At 41.1% G+C, this 23,923-nt stretch overlaps 1 protein-coding gene across 1 annotated transcript in view; it reads left to right on the forward strand.

Moving 5' to 3' along the window:
• PIP4P2 (phosphatidylinositol-4,5-bisphosphate 4-phosphatase 2) overlaps positions 1-21,314 on the forward strand; it is a 45,990-nt gene extending 24,676 nt beyond the window's left edge. Inside the window, exons 4-7 of the mRNA XM_055128263.1 lie at positions 2,500-2,623; positions 6,974-7,026; positions 18,439-18,529; positions 19,761-21,314. Coding sequence (XP_054984238.1) covers positions 2,500-2,623; positions 6,974-7,026; positions 18,439-18,529; positions 19,761-19,904 — 412 coding nt within the window. The 3' untranslated portion in view covers positions 19,905-21,314. The remainder of the gene's footprint in view (positions 1-2,499; positions 2,624-6,973; positions 7,027-18,438; positions 18,530-19,760) is intronic.
• Positions 21,315-23,923: the final 2,609 nt, after the last annotated feature.

Genomic DNA, 23,923 nt, shown 5'->3' on the forward strand with positions numbered 1-23,923 from the left:
GAACTTCTCCCTCCACGCCCAGAGCACTGTCTGGCGAAGGTAAGCGGGTTTTCTGGGGCACATCACCCCCTATCACCAGACCATGAACTGAGCTTGTCCGGCTTGCAGTGAGGAGTTGGCCATTGCTGGGAGTGGCCGCCGGCCTCCTCGGCACTGCTGGGAGGCCAATTGATTTACTTTATAAACTTCAACTTGACCTGGAAGTGCGTTGATTGTTATTATGAACCCTACAATATGCAATGCTGGTCTCTGTAATCTATGCAATAATCTATGCAGTGAATTCTGGAGTTATTTGCCCAGGTGTAATGACATTATGGATATGCTCAGGAAGAGATCAGCGTCTTAGCTGTTTTTCGTTATGATCTCTAGCCTTCTGACCATGATATGGAGCATGTGAAGACCCCTCGGAAGCTAGGCTAGAGAACAGAATGTAAAGGATCCTCTCATTTTCTTTTCTGTTCCGATCTGATTAAATGGGCGTCAAACAAGTCCTGCCCAGAGAATTTTGATTGTGACTCAACACTTTGGTGCTTTCTTGTTGATGTAGAATATATGGACTTAGTTGGTCTAGCAAACTCAATTTGTTTTTCTAGTGAGGAAATTATATTTTCTGATTTAAACATATATGATGATTTAATTAATAAAAACTTGAAAATGACAGAGTTGCATCATTTATGATTTAACTGTATATTATGCCTCCTTAAAATCCTTAAATCACTTTTGATTTAACATGTATTATGCTACTATGTAGCACTATAGCACTGTCGTCTCATTGTTCATCAATTTGCTCGAGCAGGCACCAATAATATCTCCATTGTGAGACTTGTTGTTACTGTTTTTGGCATATCGAATATGCCATGGGTAGCTTGCCAGGCTCTGCCGTGTGGGCGGGATCCTCTCGGTAGCATGGCGGGCTATCTGAGAGGGACAGAGGAATCAAACCCGGGTCGGCAGTGTGCAAGGCAAATGCCCTCCCCGATGTGCTATCGCTCCAGTGCTACAATACCATAATATATGACTTCTATCACAAGCATAACAAACAAAATAACTTTTTGCTTTGAAATGTTGACTGTTGGATATCAACCCTAAGTGCTTTAGGCTTTATCAGTGAATTGCCCCTTTCCTCCTCCCAAAGAAGCTTACCATGCCCTTGCTAACATCCTTAATTTAGCCAGAGTCTATCTTCAACCTCCCCTTTGTGTTGGATATTAACCCTAGGTGCTTTAAGCTTAATCAGTGTATTATCTCCTTTCCGCCTCCTAGAGGAATTAACCCTTGTTAGCATCCCTAACTTAGTTAAAGTTTATTTGTAATCTTTCCCTTGTATTTTACCTCCATTGTCACAGTCCCCTATGTCAATCTCTATTGCTTGTAAAACAAAACTTTCTGGTAATTCTGAACTTGTACTGATACTGCTTTGTATTTGAAGTGCTGTTTATTTGTACTTGCTTTTCTGTTTCCCGTATAGCCTTTTTATACGTTACCGTAGAGCAATGTTCTTTGGTTAAACACAGAAAGACCATTATTGCTATGCTCCTAATATTTGGGAGTTGACTGACTCTGAAATATATCTGCTCCTGGGCATAATTACTTGGTCATAACTACTTGACTCAGGCTTCAGTTTCTGTAGTTCCTGACACCCCAAAGGGGAGGTCCCGCCGTGGGACTGGGATGGACCGGGGGTGAGTGGCAAAACTACCTGGCAGCAAAATGGGACATTCTAGAAAGCATAAATGCATGGTTTTCATGCAAACTGTTACAACTTTAGAGACAGGACACCCCTGGGGAAGGACTAGCTGAACTGGCCTTGAGGGCTTAGTCTGGGATTTACGGAAAAAGCCTTGCTTGCACTCAGAGCCCAGACAACCAAGTGTTTAAAGCCTTGTTTGCTCTCAGCCCAGAGAACTAAGTGTTGGGATCTTTGTCTCTTACTGTGTTTATCCAAACAACTGCTAGTATCGATAACTTACACAATTAGAGGGAAACATAAAAACAACACAGTTGCCCCTGGGAGACAGTGTGTCTCCTTGAGTTGATCTCCCTAAAAGAATTTCCTCTGCCAAATGTTTCTATGTAAATGACCACAACACCTGTGCTTACCTCAACCCCCCTTCAGATGTTCTATAAGTGTGCTAGCAACCCTGCATTAAACGGGCCATTTTCACCATCTGACTGTGGTTCCCAGCCTCCTGGTCTCCCCGTCTCTCTGTGTCTCTGTTGGGGGGCCCTGGGGAGGTGGGGAGGCAGCTCAGGGCTACCGAACGCACACAGGTGTCCAGCAGCAGCGGCAGCCCCCCCCCCAGGATCATCTTCTTTTTTGTGATTACACAGTTGACTATTTCTGTTTCCTATGATTTGACCCAAAATGAGATGTGGGGTTTACCTTTGTCAAAATGAATGGAGTTTTCAATGCTGTAGGGTATGTTTGGGGCAGTCTGTTGAGGATTTCGCCCTCGGTCCAGGTTTGGGAAAATGAAGTTGCTTTCTCCCTCTCCACAGTAGACGCATAATTAACCTGGGCCCGGTGATGCTTATTTCTGAAGAGCAGCCGGCTCAACCTGCATTGCCAATCCAGCCCGAAGGAACCAGGGTCGTGTGTGGGCACTGTGGAAACACATTCCTGGTAAGCAATCAGATGTGTGTCTTAAGAAGGTCACTCTGTAAATGTCAAGCATGATTATCAAGTTTTGACCACCGTTCAGGGTTCTGTAGTATACTCCAGAGGCCATTGCATCAAAACACTAAAATAGAGCCTTGTTATGGAAGATAGTTCGGCAGAGGTGTAGCTCATATATACTGCATCTTTTGTGAGTTAGCTGAGATACATCCTCGGATTGGTTCAGTTGCTGAAAGGGAACTCGGGGGCAGGCTAATGGGGAACAGGGCCCTTTCTTTGGGGCTTAGCCAGGAGATTATCTTGGCATGATGAGCACGGAGCTGTACTAAAATAAAGAAATTGGAAAATGATAATATAGAATTAATCATTTCCCGAGGTTGGTTTTCTACAATTGTACCATCTCAGTGCCCCCAGAGCAGCTTTCAGACGTGGAGTTTTGGGTGGCTCTTGACTCAAGGGTTCCCAAATTGCTTCCCAAACTCCCTTGCTTCTTTCAACTATACAATACTCAATTTTCTTATCACAAAAATAAACATTGGAATGCTCTAACAAGTTGTACAGAGATCCTAAAACAAATTACCAAGCCATTAAAAAAAGTCAAAGAGGTCTGTTGTTTTCCTCACTTTTTAATTCTGTGCCAGTTTCTATAGCTCTCTCCACAACTATTTAGTACTTTCTTTTTTAAAAAAAAATTTTATTTATTTATTTATTTATTTATTTATTTATTTGCTTTTTGGGTTATACCCCGCAATGCACAGGGGTTACTCCTGGTTCATGCACTCAGGAACTGCTCCTGGCGGTTGCTTGGGGGACCATATGGGATGCTGGGACTCGAACCCAGGTCAGCTGCATGCAAGGCGAATGCCCTACCCACTGTGCTATCACTCCAGCCCCTAGGAACTTTAATTCTTGCAGTACTTTTACTATCAATACAAAATTTTCTTGCCAAAAATGTCCTGTTTGAAAGAAGCTTCTTGGCTTAGCATTCCCAAATGTTGGAAAGGAATCACTACTAATATTTTTGCTTTTGGCCAAACCCAGCCGTGCTCAGGGCTTACTCTTGGCTCTGTGCTCAGAGATCACCCCAGGTGGGGCTTAGAGTGCAGGGATCAAACCTGGCTTGACCCAGGCAACCACCCATCCACCCTACCTGCTGTACTATCGTTCCGGCCCTGGAAAGGAATTCATTCACGACAGCGAACATACTCCCTGTCAGTTTGATTTCAGGTCTCTCTGATGTTTATGTAGCAGCGATCCTTTCACGGTGAATTGCATTCATGAGGTCTGAAATAAAAATGAAGGTAGAGGGGCTGGAGCGATAGCACAGCGGGTAGCGCATTTGCCTTGCACGTGGCCGACCCAGGTTCGAATCCCAGCATCCCATATGGTCCCCTGAGCACCGCCAGGGGTGATTCCTGAGTGCATGAGCCAGGAGTGACCCCTGTGCATCGCCGGGTGTGACCCAAAAAGCAAAAAAAAAAAAAAAAAAAAGAAGGTGGAGTTCAGGCTACCTCTTATTTATTTATTTATCTTTGGAGCTAATTGCTTAAACATTTCAAATGAAAGTAGCCACACGTGCTCTAGGTGTAGTTCCCTGGTGCCGCCCCTGCCCTGCCGTGAGGCCCTGCCTGTCACTCCTGCATGGTTCCCTGGGTGGGATCCTGGAGGCACAGCTGTTTGGGGCTCCCGGCACCACGGCCACCTGTGCACTAACTTCAGCCATCACAGCAATAATACGGGAAGGGGAATCAATTTAAAAAAAAAAATGTAAAAAGAGAACTGTGCTACCCTCAGCGGCACCTGTACCATCTGCTTCATCAAATGTGGCTGGTTCTGGGGCCAGAGAGATAGTACAGTGGTGAGAGCACCGGCTTGGCACTCGGCAGACACCAGGGTCAATCCTAGACCCCCATATGGTCCTAAGAGCCCACCAGTGGTGATCCCTGAGCACAGAGCCAGGAGTAAGCTGTGAGCAAGGTAAGGTGTGGCTCCCAAAACAAATCGAAAAAAATTGGTCGGTTCTTCAGCCTTTACTAAAACAAGTGGCTTAGTAACCGGTTCTCTCTCCAGCATCACTGACCTCACAGAGAACAGGGACCATCGGAAGCCCTGGGTTTTGTATGATTATGACGCTGCTAGTAGTAGAGATGATCACTTCTGGCAGATGAGGAGACCACTGTGTACAGTGTCGTACATTCAGACTGAATAATGGGTGAGAGAGGAAGTGAGGAGAGTCACAATTACCTACTTAACAGCTGCTCAATTAAGTAGGTGGGCAGCGGAAGCATGAGAGTGACATAAATATGGACGTACATACAACCGACTCCAGATAAAGCAGATTTATAAGCATATCCTCCAAGTTAGTGTTTTAGGAGACATTTAAAGAAAATATAAGCCATCAGAACCCAGCCTTTCTGCCATTGAACTTGCATGGAAAATATTTAATCACAATTTATGTTAGAGCTGTCATACTAAGAATGTTATCTTATAAATTATCTTTCTACTGAGGGTTTTTCTTCCCTGTTTTTTGAAGGGCAGGGGAGGGCACACCCAGAAGTGCTCAAGGTTCTCTCCTGAGGGGATTTAGGAGACCATATATGGTGTCAAAAATTGAACCTGGGTTGTCCCGTGCAAGGCAAGCACCCTATCTTCTGTACTATCTCTCTAGGCTCTCAACTGAGGTTTTGTTAATGTGAAGTTTCTACTTTTGATCCTGACTGAAAGCAGAACTATATTCTTCTGACTTTTTTCATTGAGGCAGACTTTTTGTTTTATGTGATATTTATCGTAAACTGATTAAAACACACACACACACATACACACAGACACACACACACACACACACACACACACACACACACCCTCAGACACTTCCTGAGTTATCTCTTGTGTGGAAAACATTTGCCTGTACATAATTTACTGAAGCCTAACTAACTCTTGAATTCGAGAATTAGAAAAGGAGGAATGGATGGCCTGAAAATTAGTTTTACTGAAAGATTTGGTGAAAAAATGTTAAGATTACTCGATGGAATTCTAAAACTATAAAGAAAAGAGGTGATTTATAAGGATTTAGTAGAAAAGCAAAGAGGCTGAATGGTGAAAAAGGCTTTTTTTTTTTTTTTTTGCTTTTTGGGTCACACCCGGCGATGCTCAGGGGTTACTCCTGGCTCTGCACTCAGAATCACTCCTGGCAGTGCTCAGGGGACTATATGGGATGCTGGGAATCGAACCCGGGTCGGCTGCGTGCAAGGCAAACGCCCTACCCACTGTGCTATTGCTCCAGCCTCGAGAAAGGCATTTTAAGAAGTAGTTTTTGTGGTAAAGATGGTTGCTGTTGATTAATGTTTAATTTTTTTTTATTGTGGCAATGTTCTCAATACTATGTGTTTTAGATGTTTTAGAAGGGCAACTTCACACCTCTTCGAAGTATGTCAGCACAGTACACACACTACCCAAATGTCAGACAGGGCCCTTCCTCCTTGCTCTCCCACACCTCCTCTCGTAACCTCAGTTCTGAGGGCAGAATCCAAGGCTTATTTGGTTTGGCTTTATCTGTTCTCTGGCTCGCTGTTTTCATATTCCACGTCTGGGGTTATGATCATCTGGTGTTTGTCATTCTCCTCATGACTTAGTTTATATTGCACACTCTTTCAAAAATTTTGACCTACTGCAGTAAACCTCTGCAGACACCTCAGCAGCAGCCCTACGTGGGAAAGACCTTACTCTACTACAACAGCAACAGGGAAGAATAGGGCGATTTGTGCTTTGGAAGCAAGTTTTTGTTACACACAAAAGAAAAAGTTTTTGGACTTCAGTTCAACCTGCATTTAATTTGTTTATTTTGTGAGTTTACCTGGTGGGGGGCGGAACACAGAATGAGTGGTTGCATTGTAGTCATGGACTTAAATATTTGGATATTCCAAAGGTTAGTCTTAGAGATTAAAAAAAATACACGAAGAGCCCTTACTTTCCTTAAGCAGGCAACTTGCTTTTATTTAGAGGAGCCAGTGAAGCAGGAAATGTGTTTTTATTCCTTGGGAGTGAATTGAGACATGAAGCTAAAAGAAATGACCCTGATTACAGCATTATGTTTGAGTCTCATTGGAAGTGAACTTAAATTGCGTCAGAACCTTGGAAAAAAATCATGGGAACAGTTTCAGAGGGGGATCCCAAACTTTATTTAAGGGTTGGGGTGTTATGCTGGAGGGAAAAAAGCTCATAGAACCATGGGAAGTTTATTGCTTTTGTTGTGATGCCTGATAACATTTGGCCTGGAAGAAATATCTTATCAGATTGAATCGTTTTTTTCGGTTGTTGTTTTTTTTCCTTTTCAATCCCTCTCTATTTATTTTACAGTGGATGGAACTGAGGTTCAACACTCTGGCAAAATGCCCACACTGCAAAAAAATGTAAGTTTTCGACCACTGCAGGTACCATTGGGAATTACTTGAGAACAATGTTAAATCATTTAGAATTATCATTTCAATAGACTTTGACTCTAAGATTTGCTGGGGAATTAATGCAAACTTACATTTACACTTTCAAAGATGAAAAGAAAGGGCATTTTTAAACCCATTAATGCATTTCTTAAATCATTATCTTAAAATGAAAATGATTTTCTAATAAGAAATCAGTTACTAAGGCTGTGAAATTACTAAAAAAGGAATCTGGTAAGGATTTTCCAATGTCCTAAGGTGTTCCAATATTGCAAATAATGTAAAATCTGCAATGAAAAATTGAGCTGTAATATTGGAGAATGATAAAAATGGGAATGTATGATTAGGTATCTGTTAATTTTGTCATCTTCTATTTAATAAAATCACTGATGACAAATCTTGTTCTATTGCATTAACCCTGCAGTCTATTTATTTCTATATGATGGCTGTAAAGGAAAAGAATAAAAGGCATTATACAAGTGAGAAAAATTGAAGGTATTTTAGTTAACAATGTGTTAGGACCTCTGTGACACCAAATGTCAACAGGATTCTGGGATTTTCTAGGAATGAGAGTTGTGTTGGCTTTGATAGATTGGAGTCAAAGTACCCAACACATAGTCAGGATGTCGTGGGCCATGTGGAAACTTCTCTCCCAGGAGTTCCATTTCTCCTGACTTATGCGCATAGGAACTGTGAGCACTAGCAGCATTGTCACTCAGAATGCAAAGGCTCAGTTAGACATGGTCACACAGATCCCCCTAGTGCATTCCTGACTCTTATGCTCCCGGAGGGAAAGCAGGTGCTTAGCATGAATCACAGTGTTGGCACAGAGGAGGCACAGAAAGCCAGATTGATGGAACTTTCTAGACTCCTAAGCCTCCAGGTGCCCACCCAGGACCAACCTTGAAAGTGGGCCTTCCTGGGGCTGGGGCGACAGCACAGCGGGAAGGGTGTTTGCTTTGCATGCGGCCCACCCGGGTTCGATTCCCAGCATCCCATTTGGTCCTCCGAGCACTGCCAGGAGTAATTCCTAAGTGCAGAGCCAGGAGTAACCCCTGAGCATCGTCAGGTTGTAACCCAAAAAGAAAAAAAAAAAAAGAAAAATTCCTGAGTGCAGAGACAGGAGTAACCCCTGTGCATCTCCAGGTGTGACCCAAAAAGCAAAAAAAAAACAAAAAAAAAAAACTTAATCTGGAATCAAATCCAGAAACCTAACTAGAGTGTTCTGACATTTCAATGTTAAAAATGGAAAACATTTTTAATTATGACGATTTAATTATGACGATCACTAATATGATGCAAATATCTCTTTGTTTAATTTGTTTAATTATGACGATAATTTAATTATGACGATCACTAATATGATGCAAATATCTCATAGTAAGAAATCTGGAGAGAATGGTTTCTAGGAGAAAAGAGTTGAAAAGTGTCTGACGTGTGTGTACATGTGTTAACAATGTGTTAACATACATATATGTGTAGATACATATAGGTCTACATTTATCGGTGCTAGGTCTGATTCCAACTCATATAACTTCTTTACAGCCTATTTTTAGCTTCAGGTGAACAGGTATTTTCAAATTTTATTTGTGAAATTGTTTACTTTCCTTTATGTGGGGAGTAGAGTGCTCCCAAGCAGTGCTCAGGGGTGACTTCCAGTGTTACTCGGCAAAGGGAACCCCGTGGTTCAATGCCAGGACCCCAAGTCGCAGAGCTGGGGTCCCCTCAGGACACAGCCCATGGTGCTGTGGGGTCCCCAGGGCTGTGCCCCTCTGGCATAGCTGGGGGCAGTGGGGGAAGATGTGAGGTGCCGGGGCTTGAACTTGGGTCCTGGTGCAAGCCTAGCCTGAGCCCCTGACTCTGAACCATCTCCCTGGGCCAATTATTTAAACTCTTAATTTTCTGGAATCCAGCAGAAGTCTGTACATTGAAAAGCAAAGTATACACTGAAAGTCTATGAAAATATAAAAAATAATTACTCTTAATAGATATATGCATGTTTCATCCATATTTCTGCACTTTATTTGTATTTTCACAGAAAAAAAGAAGAGAAATTATATTTTCACCAGTAACATTAAAAATCTTATAGAGAACAAAAAAAATGAACTTTCTGTGATGATCAGACTGTACTTTAAGAACAGTGATGGTTGCTGTGTGTCCACTTCCATACTAGCTGTAATCTTCACAATCCCGGAGGGCTGCGATTGTTCTCATTTGACAGACTAGGATTTGTTTTAAAAGGGTGGAGGATTTTGTTCAAGGAATTTTCTTGGTTCCGTAAAAACAGTGTCGATATTTTGCTAATAATAAAGAAGTCTTGAATCTCTAGATATTCCACGACGAGTTTAAATATCACAAGACAGTGTAGTAATGTGGAGAATTTGTATCAGTTTCTTAGAAAACAACATAGGAATTCACACGGAATAAGTCGGCACAGATGTCAGTCTGGGAATAAAGCTCATGGAATTGGAATCACATGCCTATGGAGAGAATCAGGCCACTCATTATCAACCCGAGCAAAGAAGTGACTATCAGATGAGCATGCACGGGTTATATCTCAATTTCTTTTCTCTTGGTTTTCTTTTTCATAAAATGGTGAGCTATCTATGGAGCATTTGGGGATGAATTCTATTTCTTTAAACACAGTGTACAATATCCTAAAGTTATTTTTTCAGGTTTCAGAGTTATGAAGTGACCATGAAACTGTCTGGAACACATTTATCTCATAATCTGTATTAGGGTGATCTCCCCCCACCCGAGGCAAAGGAGTCCAAAATGCATGTTCTCATTTCATTGTTTTCTTTATTTTAAGTTTTGGGGCTACATCCAGCCCAGTGTTTGGGGCTTGTCCCACTGAGCTATCTTTCTGCCCCTCATGTCACTGTGTTGTTTTGACGTCTGCAGTCAGTGCTGCTATTGTAGCTGAAGATGAAGTTTCTCATTTCTCTTCACTTGTGCTTCCGTGGCTACTGCCTGACTGGAGACCAGCACCTGTGTGTCTGTACCAGGGGGTATTTTATTTGGTTTTGTTCTGATTCCTCCATCCCTCTCAGAGAGCCTGTCAAACTACCGAGAGTATCCCACCCGCACGACAGAGCCTCGCAAGCTCCCCTTGGTGTATTCGATCTGCCAAAATTAGTAACAATGAGTCTCATAGTGGAGACTTTACTGGTGCCCGCTCAAGCATATTGATGAGCAATGGGATGACAGTGATACAGTGATTTGTTCTGGGATCATCCTGGCTCTACACTCAGGAATCACTCCCGGTGGAGCTCAGGGGACCCTGTGCAGTAATGGGGATTGAATCCGAGTTGAACTTGTGCAAGGCAAGTACTCTTACCCACTTAAGTCCCTTATTATCTCCTGTTGAGAAAATAAAAAATCACTCAACAACTTCACTGGAAATCAGCTTTTTAAAAGTGAGCCAATAGAAAGCACCCAAGTATACAAGAGGCTCCCAGCTCTCCCCATAATTCCAGCACCCCTAAGGGTCCATGTGGCCCTCCTTCGGGAAACTGACCTCCACCAAGGTAGCATTCTGAAACACAGCTCAGACTGTACTTCAACACAAAGGCTGTACTGGGTCGAAAACTCTTTGTGATGGCAATTTAATCCATTGTCATTATTCCTTTGTGTACCGTCTTCCTCCTCGTTGTTGTCTTACTCAGAATATTCTCCCACCACATCAGATATTTTTTCCCTCTTCAATTTCGTCCTTTTATTTTGCTTTATGGGGCGTTCTTTTATAATTTCTCTTTAATTCAATAAACAGTACTGTGCTATGTCAGGGGCTTACATCCAAGCTATAAACTTGCTTTCAGGGTACTTTGTAGAAGGAACCACCCGTGCGAAGGCACAGTGGAATAGAACTGTGAGACGTGCTGTTAAGGAAACAGGTAGGACTGTGAAGGGACGAGGAAGAGGGATTGGGGCTCAGGATGTCCTTCTCGCTGAGAGGCTGTGCAGCCAGTCAGTAAGATAGCAAATGCGTGACCTTGGTGAAATGTCTGACAGATCATAAGTTTGTTGCGAATATTCTATATAGAAAGAGAGACTTTTGGTTGGTAGGGTTAGCTGAGCCTTTTTCCTATGAAGTTTGGCTCCATCTATTTACTTATCAAGATTCACTTCGGATCAATATGGCCTTGACCTCTCCCTTACTTTGCCAAAGTAACGGTACCGGAAAAGTTCTATATTGATTAATTTTTTTGTTTGTTTGGGGGCACACCCAAAAGTGCTCAGCAATTATTTCTGGCTCAATGCTCAGGGCTCACTCTCAGAGTTACTTAGGGGATTTGGAAGATCTAACCTGGGTCAGTCAGGCAAGAGCCTTAAACCACTGTACAATCTCTCCTCTCTAGCTCTTTGTAAATAAGTTAAAAATTTTTAAAAATTATTATAGTTAAGAGCAACTTGTTTATAACAGTGCTAATGTTTATGTAGACATTGTACCTCAAAGCTCCCCCAAATGCCCTCTGTCCTTCCAGTTTGCCTCTCCACACACCTTGCCCCTGTGCTGTTTGGGTTCTCTGTTTTGTTGTTCACAGTCAAAGGTTTGTCATCATTCCATAATGTCTCCTCTCTTGCTTTGTCTCTCTCTATGTCATAGATGAGTGAGATCATCCAGTATTTGTCCTTCTCTCTCTGACTTATTTACTGAACCTGATACCTTCCAGTTTCATCCATGCTGCAGTGAATTGTAAGATCTCATCTTTCCTTACAGCTTCATGGCTTCCATTGTGCAGACATGCCACAGCCTCTTATCCATTCGTCTCTCCATGGGCATTTGAGTTGTTTCCATATCTTGCCGATCGTGCTAAGCAGTGCAGTGAACAGAGGTGCACATATATCTTTCCAAAGGAATGTTATTGTGTTTGGAGGGCTAGGTGCTGAGAAGTGGAGCTATTGAATCATTTAGAAGCTCTATTCTTGTTGTCTGAGGAATCTCCGCTCTGTTTACTGTAGCAAGTGAACTACACACTGGCCTGTCAGCAGTGAATGAAGGCTTGCATTCCCCTGATAAATTTCAAAGAACAATTTTCATACGCCAAGCAACCTTCCAAATGTCATCAGGGAGGTATTTATCTTCTCTATGGAGTCACTGTTTCTCTGTTCTTGATCACGCCTGACAGTGCTCAGGGAACAACATGGGGTGCCAGGGATTAAACCTGGGTTGGCTGCTTACAAGGCAAATACCCTCCATGCTGTATTATTGTTCCAGCCCCAACATTCATTCTTTTTTTTTTTTTTTTTTTTTTGTTTATTTTGCTTTTTGGGTCACACCCAGCGATGCTCAGGGCTTACTCCTGGCTTTGCACTCAGGAATTACTCCTGGCAGTGCTTGGGGGACCATATGGGATGCCGGGGATCGAACCCGGGTCGGCCGCGTGCAAGGCAAACGCCCTACCCGCTGTGCTATCGCTCCGGCCCCAACATTCATTCTTTTGTTTTTAATACCACTTTATATATTTTTTCCCACTCTCAGAATTTTTCTTTGTGAAATCTTTTTCTGACTTTGCTTTCTTTTCCAAGTGGTAGAATATTGTTATTCTCAAGAGTTTGAATTTGATCACATTGTATATGTACTTTATTCCACATTTTTGTGTTGATTGTATCCCATTCAATTACAGATCTTATTGATGCTTCAAGTGTAAACAAATTACATACAGTCTGTATATTTTCTTATATTTATTTCAACCTACGTGTCCATATGTTCCTCAAAGACAATAAATCCACTTCCCCACCTCACTCCTATGTATTGATGAATATATTTATCTCCTCCCGTTTGTTCAGGCAACCAAGTCATTAATCTGAGAATATGTTTATTCCATTCCAAATGATAACAAGACCTAGCAATCTGTCTTTTTTTTTTTTTTTTTTTTTTTTGCTTTTTTGGGTCACACCTGGCGATGCACAGGAGTTACTCCTGGCTTCCTTCTGGTTTCGGTATCTGCCTACTTTGCCTAGTGACATATTGCTAATGTTTTCTTTCACCTCCAGACACACACCTCTAGGTCCTACTCTTAATAAATTCTGCTTCCACAAATATACAAAACAGTTTCTTGATTGTTTCCTTAACCTTACTCCTCTAAGTCTGGCATGACCCGACTAGCTCCTTTCATTTTCCCATCTCCCTGGAAAACATCTGCTTAGCATTACAGTGTGAATTGAGGCGTGCCTTGTTTCTGCTACCAACCAACAAGACCCTCCTCTGTCAGAAAGGTTATTCTGATGCTTATTTTTTGAGCAAAATGTTTATATTTTCATATTTGAACAGCTTACTGTTATCAGTAAAATGACGTCTTATACTGTCCTTAACTCCCATCTAAAAAAGCCTTCTCTGTCTGTCTTTGTTAAAAAAAAAAAAATGACTGCAAATATTGTAGCTTGACACCTTTATTTTCCAGGTCCTCTTCATAATATTAGTGTTTTATGAGCGAGTGGTATAAGAGGGAAGTAAAATATTTGAAGAGTAGTTTGAGCAACACTACATCATCTTTTCCTTTTGGGGATTCACTGTCCATGTTTTTGTGTATTAAAACTCTTGCTTTTCACATCCCATCATATAAAAATATGAGTATGTTATAGTTTCCATAACAAACACTCCTTTTTGTATTAGTGAATCTCATCATAAAGAATCCCTGGGTACCAGAAAGAAAGAGGAAATGGCAAGTAGGCTTTCTAATACCAGACACCTCAAACCCTCATTTTAGTGCTTGGATGAAGAATGAAGAGAAAATACTATTCAGTTGTCAAATTTTTAGAAATGAACAGTTTAGTAACCTGTGGGCAATACAGGTAGAATGAGGTTATAAAAGCATCCACCTGTGCCTTGCTCTTTGAGACCATGTTCTCCCACAGCCATGCTGTCTCATTAACTTGTCTCTTGTTTTTTCTTTATTTTGCATCACATCCAGTATGCTCAGGGGTTACTTCTGGCTCTGCATTCAGGAATTACTCCTGGCAGTGCTTGGAGAACCATATGGGATGCTGGCAGTTGAACCCGGGTTGGCTGCGTGCAAGGCAAACGCCCTACCCACAGTGCTATTGCTCCAGCCTCTAGCTTATCTCCTTGCCCTGTGTTTTCACTCCTGAGAAGTCCATATTCTCCCTAAAACACTTATTTTCTCTCTTTCTCTCCCTTTATGTCTAAGTAAATTTTATTTAATTAAAATGATCTTGCTTCACTAAAAAAAATTAAGTAAGTAAAAATGAAAAACAAAAGCAGGATCCTTGTAAGGATAGATTTATTCTGTGCCTTCCTTGGGCATGAAGGGGTCGGTCGCATCTGGCATCCTGAGAGCTACTCCAGGCTCAGTGCTTACAGCATCTTCTGTGTTCTTAAGGGACCACGTGATGGTGCTGGGTGTCTCGCCTGGGCCTCCTGGAGGCCGGGCACACACTCACCCCGCTGAGCCCTCTCTGGCCCCTATTCTCTGTCCTGACTGGGATGGTGAAAATTTGGATCTATGGACATACCCAAATTGAATGAAATTATAAGCCCAAATGATTACATTTAAACCAGAAGTCACAGCATCATGTGGAACGTATGCTTGCCAGCCTCCCTCAAGTTACTAATGGGAGACATTGGAGACAAGATCTATGAGTCTACAATTATCCCCAAATAAATTTTTGTTTGCTTCTTTTGGAGCCACACCCAGCAATGCTCAGGGCTTACTCCTGACTCTGTGCTCAGGGATCCCTCCGGACAGTGTTTGGGGGAATATGTTGGGTGCTGAGGATCGAATATGGATCAGCCACATGCAAAGCAGATGCCCTACCTTGTGCTGTCTCTCCGGCTCTCAAATAAGTTTAATTAACAAATAATAACTAGTAGATTTAGAAAAAAAATAAGACCTTTGGAAATAAAAATTAGGGAAATTAACTTACTTTCCAGCCTCTCTCATGGCTCTGTGTTTAAGTTAGCGTCAGTGGCTATGCAAAAAAAAAAATCTGAGCATAGCTTCCTGATACTCCCCTTCAAGCTGTAATGGCTTCCTTGATTTTCTTCCTCATCTGTGAGTTGGGAAAGTCATCTGCAGTAAGATTTGTGTCTTCAACTTGACCCTGGCAGTAGCAGCCCATCAGGGATCAGAGCTGTCTATCATTTTGTTTCCATGCAATATTTCTTACGTACAAGGACATGAATACTTCTTTGTGTTTGTATTTGGGCTACACCTGATGGTGCTCTGGGCTGACTCCTGACCTAGCTCAGGGATGACTGCTGCCGTCCCTGGGACCAAACGGGATCAGCCATGTGTGAGTCAGGTGCCATTAAACCCCGACTATCCTCCCCCAAACAAACTGACCTTGAAGGTACTGTTCCATGACAGCTTTTTAGTCTTTACTTCTCTCATAGGCTTAAAAATAAAAAGAATGATGATTACTATGGTTATTTCATGAGAGAAAAATTCTGAACTATGTGCACCAAATAATATAACTTCAAAACATGAAAAATTACGTGATATGTGAACTATGCTCTTATAAATGACATAAATTTTGTCCAAAAAGAACAATTCGGGGCTGGAGGAATAGCAAAGCGGATAGGGCGTTTGCCTTGCACGCGGCTGACCCAGGTTCAAATCCCAGCATCCCATATGGTCCCCTGAGCACCGCCAGGGGTAACTCCTGAGTGCAGAGCCAGGAGTAACCCCTGTGCATTGCCGGGTGTGACCCAAAAACCAAAAAAAAAAAAAAAAGCAATAAGAACAATTTGGGCAATCCTGGGTTAATGCACATGCCTTGTATGGGACCAACCCCGATGTGACTCCTGGTGCCACACGATCCCGAGCATCACCGAGTATAGCCTGAAGACTCCCGAGCACTGCCGGGTGTGACCTGGGTAGTTCCTGGCACTGCAGGGTATAAGCAGCATCACATTCTTTCTGGGGAGAAGACTCACGTGTCTGTGCTCAGGGCTAGCTTCCCTTTGGTTCTGCACTCAGGGATCACTCCTGGTGGGCTCAGGCAACTCTATGGGGACAGGGCTATGCTCTGGGATGCCTACATTGAAGCTGGTTGGCACAGAATCACCAGGAGGTTTCTCCAGGCCTCCGAAGCACTGTCTGGGAGGAGAGGAAGGGAGGGAGGAAGGGAGAAAGAGAGAGAGCTTAAGAGATACATTTTTAATACATACAAATATAAATATTTTTATGGCAAAAGTAAAAATTTCTGAGGCATTAAAAATCACAAATCAGGACACAGAGAGCTCTTTTGCCTGAGGCCTGGGTTCAGTTCTGGACACTTCATGGTCCCCTGAGCACAGAAATGGGTCTGACCCCCAAATTAAAACCAGTCAAGCAAAGATCATATAAAGCTCAGGCTGGGCTATGGCTCAAGGCTCAAGGCTTGGCTGGTAACAGTGAGATCCAAGGTTTCATGGGTTGCTTTCTCTTCGTTGTTTTCACTCTTATTTTTCCCATTTTTTTATACTGGATACTAATCTACACATTTTTTTAAAAATCAAATGGTATTTATAAAGTGGCATACTCAATGTCAAAAACAGTAATGATAAGTCTCATTCTCCTGACCCTGAAAGAGCCTACAATCATTGGGAAAGAGTAAGGAGAGGCTGCTAAAATCTCAGGACTGAGTGTAATAGAGACTTTACTGGTGCCCACTTGAGTAAATCGACAAACAACGGGATGACAGTGATGCAGTGATACAGTGATTTATAAAGTAGAATTGTTATCTTTCCATTTCCATGGAATGGATGTTTTTTTGGAGGGGGGGATTTATCTTGTGGTGTATCTCCTAAATGGTGCTCATGAGGTCCACTGGGCGCTCCCCGTGACCCTTGGCAACAGGCCAGGTGTGGTTCAATGCGGAGGCCCTGAAGATGCAGCGCCGGGGCTCAGCAGATGCACAGTGCTGGGGATCACGTGGTGCTGAGGACCCAGCCAGGGCCGGCCACAGGCCAGGCATGTACTTGAACCCATGTACTGTATTCTTCCCTGCAAAGAACATTTTTAACTTGGAAGGCCATCCGGACCCACGGGACTTGATCAACATGGGTAACCGGGAGAGGGTGTGAGAGTGAAAAGGAGACGGACACAAGAAGAAAGAGCCAGCCACAGGCAGACACAAGAATGGGAGCAAGCTTCAACTTTATTTCTCCTAAGCTAGTCTCTTATAATTGATTATATGAGGAAGTGGGCAGAATGGGAGAATAGCAAAGAATGCAAACATTTAACTAAACTGGATGTGGGCCCTGGTGGCAGTTTCCCTGGGCATTGTTCTGCAACCTTTCCCAAGAAGCAGCTGTTCCTTAGTTACAGGTCAGTCTGTACTGACATATTGGTTCCCAGGCATAAGTTTCTGGCCGTTCCCAGGCATTGGTTCCTGGCAGAAGGCCACATTAACTACAGTGATTTTCTTTTTTTTTTTTGGCTGGAGCGATAGCACAGCGGTAGGGCATTTGCCTTTCACGCGGCTGACCCGTGTTCGATTCCTCCGCCCCTCTCGGAGAGCTCAGCAAGCTACCGAGAGTATCGCGCCTGCACAGCAGAGCCTGGCAAGCTACCTGTGGTGTATTGGATATGCCAAAAACAGTGACAATAAGTTTCACAATAAGAGATGTTACTGGTGCCCGCTCGAACAACTCGATGAGCAACGGGATGGCAGTGACTTTTTTTTTTTTTTTTTTTTGCTTTTTGGGTCACACCTGGCAATGCAGAGCGGTTACTCCTGGCTCTGCACTCAGGAATAACCCCTGGCGGTGCTCAGAGGACCATATGGGATGCTGGGAATCGAACCCGGGTCGGCCACGTGCAAGGCAAACGCCCTACCCGCTGTGCTATTGCTTCAGCCCCAGTGATTTTCTTGAATATTATTAAAGACCAAGGATGGAACTTTGGAGTCACAGTAACATATTACCAATTTCCCTCTTATCATCTTCCCATAGCACAGTGGGTAGGGTGTTTGCCGTGGATGCAGCTGACCCGGGTTCAATTCCTCTGTCCCTCTTGTAGAGCCCAGCAAGCTACTGAGAGTATCTTGCCAGCACGGCAGAGCCTGGCAAGCTACCCGTGGCACATTCGATATGCCAAAAACAGTAACAACAAGTCTCACAATGGAGATGTTACTGGTGCCCACTCCAGCAAATTGATGAACAATGGGACAACAGTGCTACAGTGCAGTGCTAATTTGGTGGCCACTTTGGGCAGGCTTGGGAATCCATGTGGTTCCAAGGACAGGACAGGGGCATGTCCCTGGATCCGGTTTCCCTTTTCATCTCAGTAAATTTACATGACTTAAGTTTGCATGTTCTCAAAGTTAGAAGAAATAAGTGACAGTATTGGTGATGAAAGCCATATGTAAATAGTCACAGCGGTTCAACAAGGAATATTATGTCAATCCTCATTTTTTCCCTCCATGAATTTGCAGCTCGTCTGTGGGCAGTGCACTTCCCCGGAGACGCTGCTGCGCATATATCACCATTGGAATGATTTGTATTTTCATTGGCGTTGGATTAACAGTGAGTATTACACTCCTTGCTGTTTGGACACTTTTAACTTCTTTAATAGTAGTAATGATGAGGTCACTCCGGTTATGTAGTGATGCTTGGTCATTGAACTCGGGGCCTCGAATATCCTTGGCACATGCTGTGTCATTTGGATCATGGATCATATCCCATTTCCCCACCACCACCTTTTGCATTTATTTATTTTTTGCAAGATCCAGTGGATCTTGCCTTTACAAGTTATATGATATCTTGGATCTCTCTGAAGGTCCTGGACATTGGGAAATTTATCATCCACTTAACAAAAAAGTCCATTTGTTTTTATGTAGTCAGTACCAATTTTGCCACGGTGAGAACCAAAGCAACATTCATTCACAGAGGTCTGAAAAGCCATCATTCTTTATTCAAGTTTAGAGATTATTTTAAACAGGAGAATGGCTTCTTTTTAGAGGAGACTAAACTGAAAGATAGTGGAATAGGGGATTATTCCAGAAGAGGAGCGAGGGATTCATCTCTTTTGTTGCCCTTTACTTTCTATATACCTTTTTTTGTTTTGTTTTGGGGTGACACCATTGATGCTCAGGGATTACTCTTGGTTCTGCACTCAGGAATTACTCTGATGGCATTTAGGGACCCTAATGGGATGCCAGGGAACAAATCCGGGTTGGCTGCATGCAAGGCAAGCACTAGCCCTGCTGTAGTATCTCACTGGCAACTCCAAGTACCTTTGTTTTACTTACCTCCACATCACTAGCAATGTTCCCCTTGGGTCACACAATATTAAGCCTTTCCAGCATTATTTATTTATTTATTTATTGCGTTTTGGGGGCACACCTGGTGATGCTCAGAGCTTGCTCCTAGTTCTATGCTCGGGAATCATCACTGGGGATGGAACCCAGGTCAGCCATCAGCTTGCAAGGCAGGCACCTTACAGGCTGTACAAACTCTCCCCCCCAATACTAAGGTATTACAAAGATTCCTTTTGGCGATTTGATATCTTAGACCAGCCTTCTTCAACTTTTCTGCATTGCTTTAGAGGATGTTTTTATTTAGTTCATAAAATTGGTGGTAAGTGCTCATTTACAAATCGTAATCTGTCAGTATAGTCAGCAGATATACCAACTCAGTATTTTATAGGGACATTGTGGCCTCAAGGATATATTGCATAAAAAAATCTCATGTCAGCCAACATGAATCTACTAAGTAGATATATTTTCAAATTTTCTTACCTTTGTTTTTATTTTAGGTTGGCACCCAAGATTTTGCAAGACGATTTCATGCAACCTATGTTTCTTGGGCCATTGCTTATCTCTTAGGTTTGATTTGCCTTATCCGAGCTTGTTACTGGGGCGCCATAAGAGTGAGTTATCCAGAACACACTTTTGCATGAGCCTGTTTACGAGTCAGCGATGCGGGTGATAACATCCAGCAGTTCTTGATAAGCTTCTCTGGACATCTTTAAATCACTCATGCTAATGGATTCCATGCTAGTTTATGTATAAAAGTTTAAGATCTGGGGAGTCCTATGAACTAATGCTCATTGCACTACACTATATGCAAACAATTTGTTTCGCTGCTAGGTTTTCAAGTTCCAAATAATAATGCCAGTATCATCATATTCTTTTGTATATCTTAATGATGTTTTTTGGGTTTTTACCAAACATTACCTGTAACATTGGCCTTTCATTATTTGTAAATCAGTTATTGCATTACTTGTTAGCTTGTGAGTGTTCTCAAGAAGTGTTCATAACTGTTTCTAACATAGCTTCACATTTATACTTACATTTTAAACATGATCAAAATTGCTTGCTTTCAAATCTAAGCAATATACCATTAGCTTGAACTGCTTACTGTAATTTTAACCTAAGATCATAGTGACCTTATTCAGGAAAAAAAAGTTTGAGTGTACCTTCAAAGACTTGACATTCTTGTTAGATAAAAACCATTTTTAGACACTGTATGCCTGTTTCTTGTTGTTTGTAGAAAGATACAATATTTTGGTAGTAATTTAAAATACAGGAATGAAAGTATTTATTGTCCACAGTTGGAAATAATGTTGGATAAATGTTTTTTTTTTTTTCTCAAAGATCACAGGACCTTTGTCTTTAATTTTTGTCTTTTTTAATTTGTCAGTGATAAACGTTTCTGTCTAGGTAATATAAATTTAATGTTTATCAGCTGTGTGTTTTCCTTCGGAGAGTCTGGAGGAACTGTTTCACATGCTTTATAATACTTATCCATTTAAACAGATATATTTACATTGGGTTGTCCTCTTTTTCATTAGATCAAGGTAAATTTTTCTTATCGGTATAACTATGGACTACTTATATGTAAATGAAGACATTTTACAATAGCTAAAATGTTGAGATTAGAGATAGTTACTCTTACTATTCTTCTCAAATATAGTTGGTCAGATAATTACCCAATTACCTGATCAAGAAAATAAATCAACAACAAAAATCAACATAGTTTTCTAAGGTTTCACTTGGATTTAAGGAGTCAGCTCTTGCACTGCCCATCTTTGCCGTTTTGAAAAAGATATTGCTAACTTGAGAAGAAATATCCTAAAGCCTTTAATGTATTAGAATTAGGTGAGATGATCTGAATCAATTGTTATATCAGGGATAAGAATAATATTTGAAATGATTATGTACCTAATTTGTATGAAATGTACTCACCAGAGACTTTGGAGCAAAATATATGTAGACTTCAAAAAGTAAATGATAAATGTATAAATGCAATAGCTCAGGACTGTATGTACCTTTGAAAGTAAACTAATAAAGATTATTGTTCAAAATTACTTGTTCTATTCCATTTTTAAAACATTTCCAAACTTGCCTTGAGGTCTTATCCTAATGAGCTTTAATCTTTTAAGAATTTATTTAAATTTCTCTTTTATGTAATTTAAAAATTATTTTCATGATTTCATCTTAAAAATACATTTTAGGGTCCAGAGAGATGGTACAGCTGGCCTGGGTTCTATGACATTAGTGAGTTGAAAAAAATTCATGTTTATCATTTATAGTCCCCCAAGCCCTGCCAGGAGTGATCTCAGAACAGAGCCAAGAGCACAGCTGGGTGTGGCCCAGAAAATAAAACAAAACCAAAATACATTTTAAATTCATTTAAAATACTTTATTTTAGGCATGAAGTAAGAATATATTTTAAAGGTTTACTTACTTATAATAACATTATTAAATAATTCTTTTTATTGAAAATCCCATATTAAATTATATGCTACATTATCATATTCCTTTTCGAATATTACTCCATGCCAGCAGGAACCTTGGTGATCTTGCTGCTTGCTTTATCTCCAGCATTTTAGGACAATGCCTTGAGCAGGGGAGATTTGGTATTTGTGTCATGGATGAATAAATAGGTTTTATGCACTTGGATTTTATATTTTGTTCCAAAGTGCATAGGTAAATGTTTATTTAACATCTTGTGGTAAGGGAAAACTTTCAAGTAGAATTCAAAAGCAGAAATTATCGATGAAACAATGGATATCTTATACGAGTAAAGAAAACTGCTGAAGATATTTTCAAAATAGGACAAAGAGTTAATATAGGAAAGAGTGAAAGAAATGAGAAAGGAATTCATAGATGAAAACAAACACAAAATTAACAAACATAAATTTTTTTCAACTCACATCAACGCGAAAAGAGACTTTTTTCACCTACTATATGAACAAAGAAGAAAAAGAATATCCTATTTCGTTTGGGGGACACACTAGGTGGTGTTGGGGGCTACCTTTGCCTGGGTCCTCTGGGGTCATGTGTGACATTGTTCAGAGCCCCACAAAGTGGCAAGGACAGACTTGGGGCTCCAGCATGCAGAGCATGTGCTTCAGCATTCTGAGCTGCTGTCTAGCCCAGTAGTGCACACACACCTACACACACACACACACACACACACACACACACACACACACACACACACACATAAACATACACATGCACACATGCATGCACGGTAATTCTCTCTTGGAATGTTATGGGCAAGAGAACAAATATATATATATATGTGATATATATATGTGTGTGTATGTGTGTGTGTATATATATATATATATAGTTAGATGTTTGCAACATTCACAGATGATTCTGATGTAGACTTCTTTTGGATTATACTCTGAGAAACTATTTTATAATATACTAACATGTTATTTTACTTTTGTATAGGAAATGTTTTGATATTTGAGTAATTACTACCATTTTTCTATTTTTTTTGACCAGTGCCTGTGCTTATATGCTAAGATAATTCCATATTTGTGCTCTTGCAGATTATAAAATCTAAATCTGCATTTATTGATGTTTTTGATGTGCATGTAAACACTGAAGAACATAGTGTTTAATCTGCCTTACACAGGTTAACATTTAATCTACCAGCTATAATTTTACCATTGAAGAAATGCAGAGGCTGAGAAATTAGATAAAATCCATTATACTTATTCTGTGATGCAGCCGGTTGAGATCTGCCTGGATGCTTCCAAAGTGGGTCTGTTTTCCATTCGTGCATGACATTGTATTGTGCTTTGTAGAAGCTCAAGTTGGTGCCCCCTGCAGTTCACTGCCTGGAACTTATCTGGAATTTATCTGTGGAAAGAAAATTAGAAAATATTTTCCCTATTCATTTCACAAAGAATAGACTCTTCTGGGTGTTTTTTCTTTTAATTTGCTTTGCTTTCGATTTTTGTTTTGGGGCTCCATGTGGCAGAGTTTAGGGCTTACTCCTGACTCTGTGCTCAGGATTCTCCTGGCAAACACTTTACCTGCTGTACTATCTCTCGAGCCTTAGAATATTCTAGTTTGAAAATTGTTTCTATAAATTTTAATATTATCCCAAATTTGATTTTAGAGTATTTCTATGTTAAAAGGCTGGAGTGATAGCACAGCGGGGAGGGCGTTTGCCTTGCACGTGGCTGACCCCAGTGTAAGTTAAATCATTTAAAGTAATTCAGTAAAAGAATGTTGCTATACAGAGTGTTCTGCTCCAAAATTTTAAATACCCTGAGTGACTTATACATACAGCTAGGTACTAATAAGAGTACATAGTCAGTGAAGATTCACAATATTCAAGTTAACTTTTTTTTTCTAGGAAATCTTACAACATGTATGATCTTTCAACATCAAATATACCTTTGGCATCTGCAGATGCCAAAGGTATATTTGGTATACCACTGGACATTTAACTAGTCTTGGAAAAAAATACTGATGTTTTAGAAATTATATATCAAGCATTTAGTAAGCACTTAGGGTATTTATAGCAAATTCTTTAGCTTAATATTTTTTTTGCTTCTTTTTATCTACCTCTCACACTCCGTCCTTATAAAGATTTTCTCTAGCACCTATTGCATTCATAGGCTTTCTATAATTCCCCCAAATCAGTGCAGATTTCAGTACCTGGATT

Source organism: Sorex araneus, chromosome 2 (assembly GCF_027595985.1).
Source record: "Sorex araneus isolate mSorAra2 chromosome 2, mSorAra2.pri, whole genome shotgun sequence".
NCBI lineage: Eukaryota > Metazoa > Chordata > Mammalia > Eulipotyphla > Soricidae > Sorex > Sorex araneus.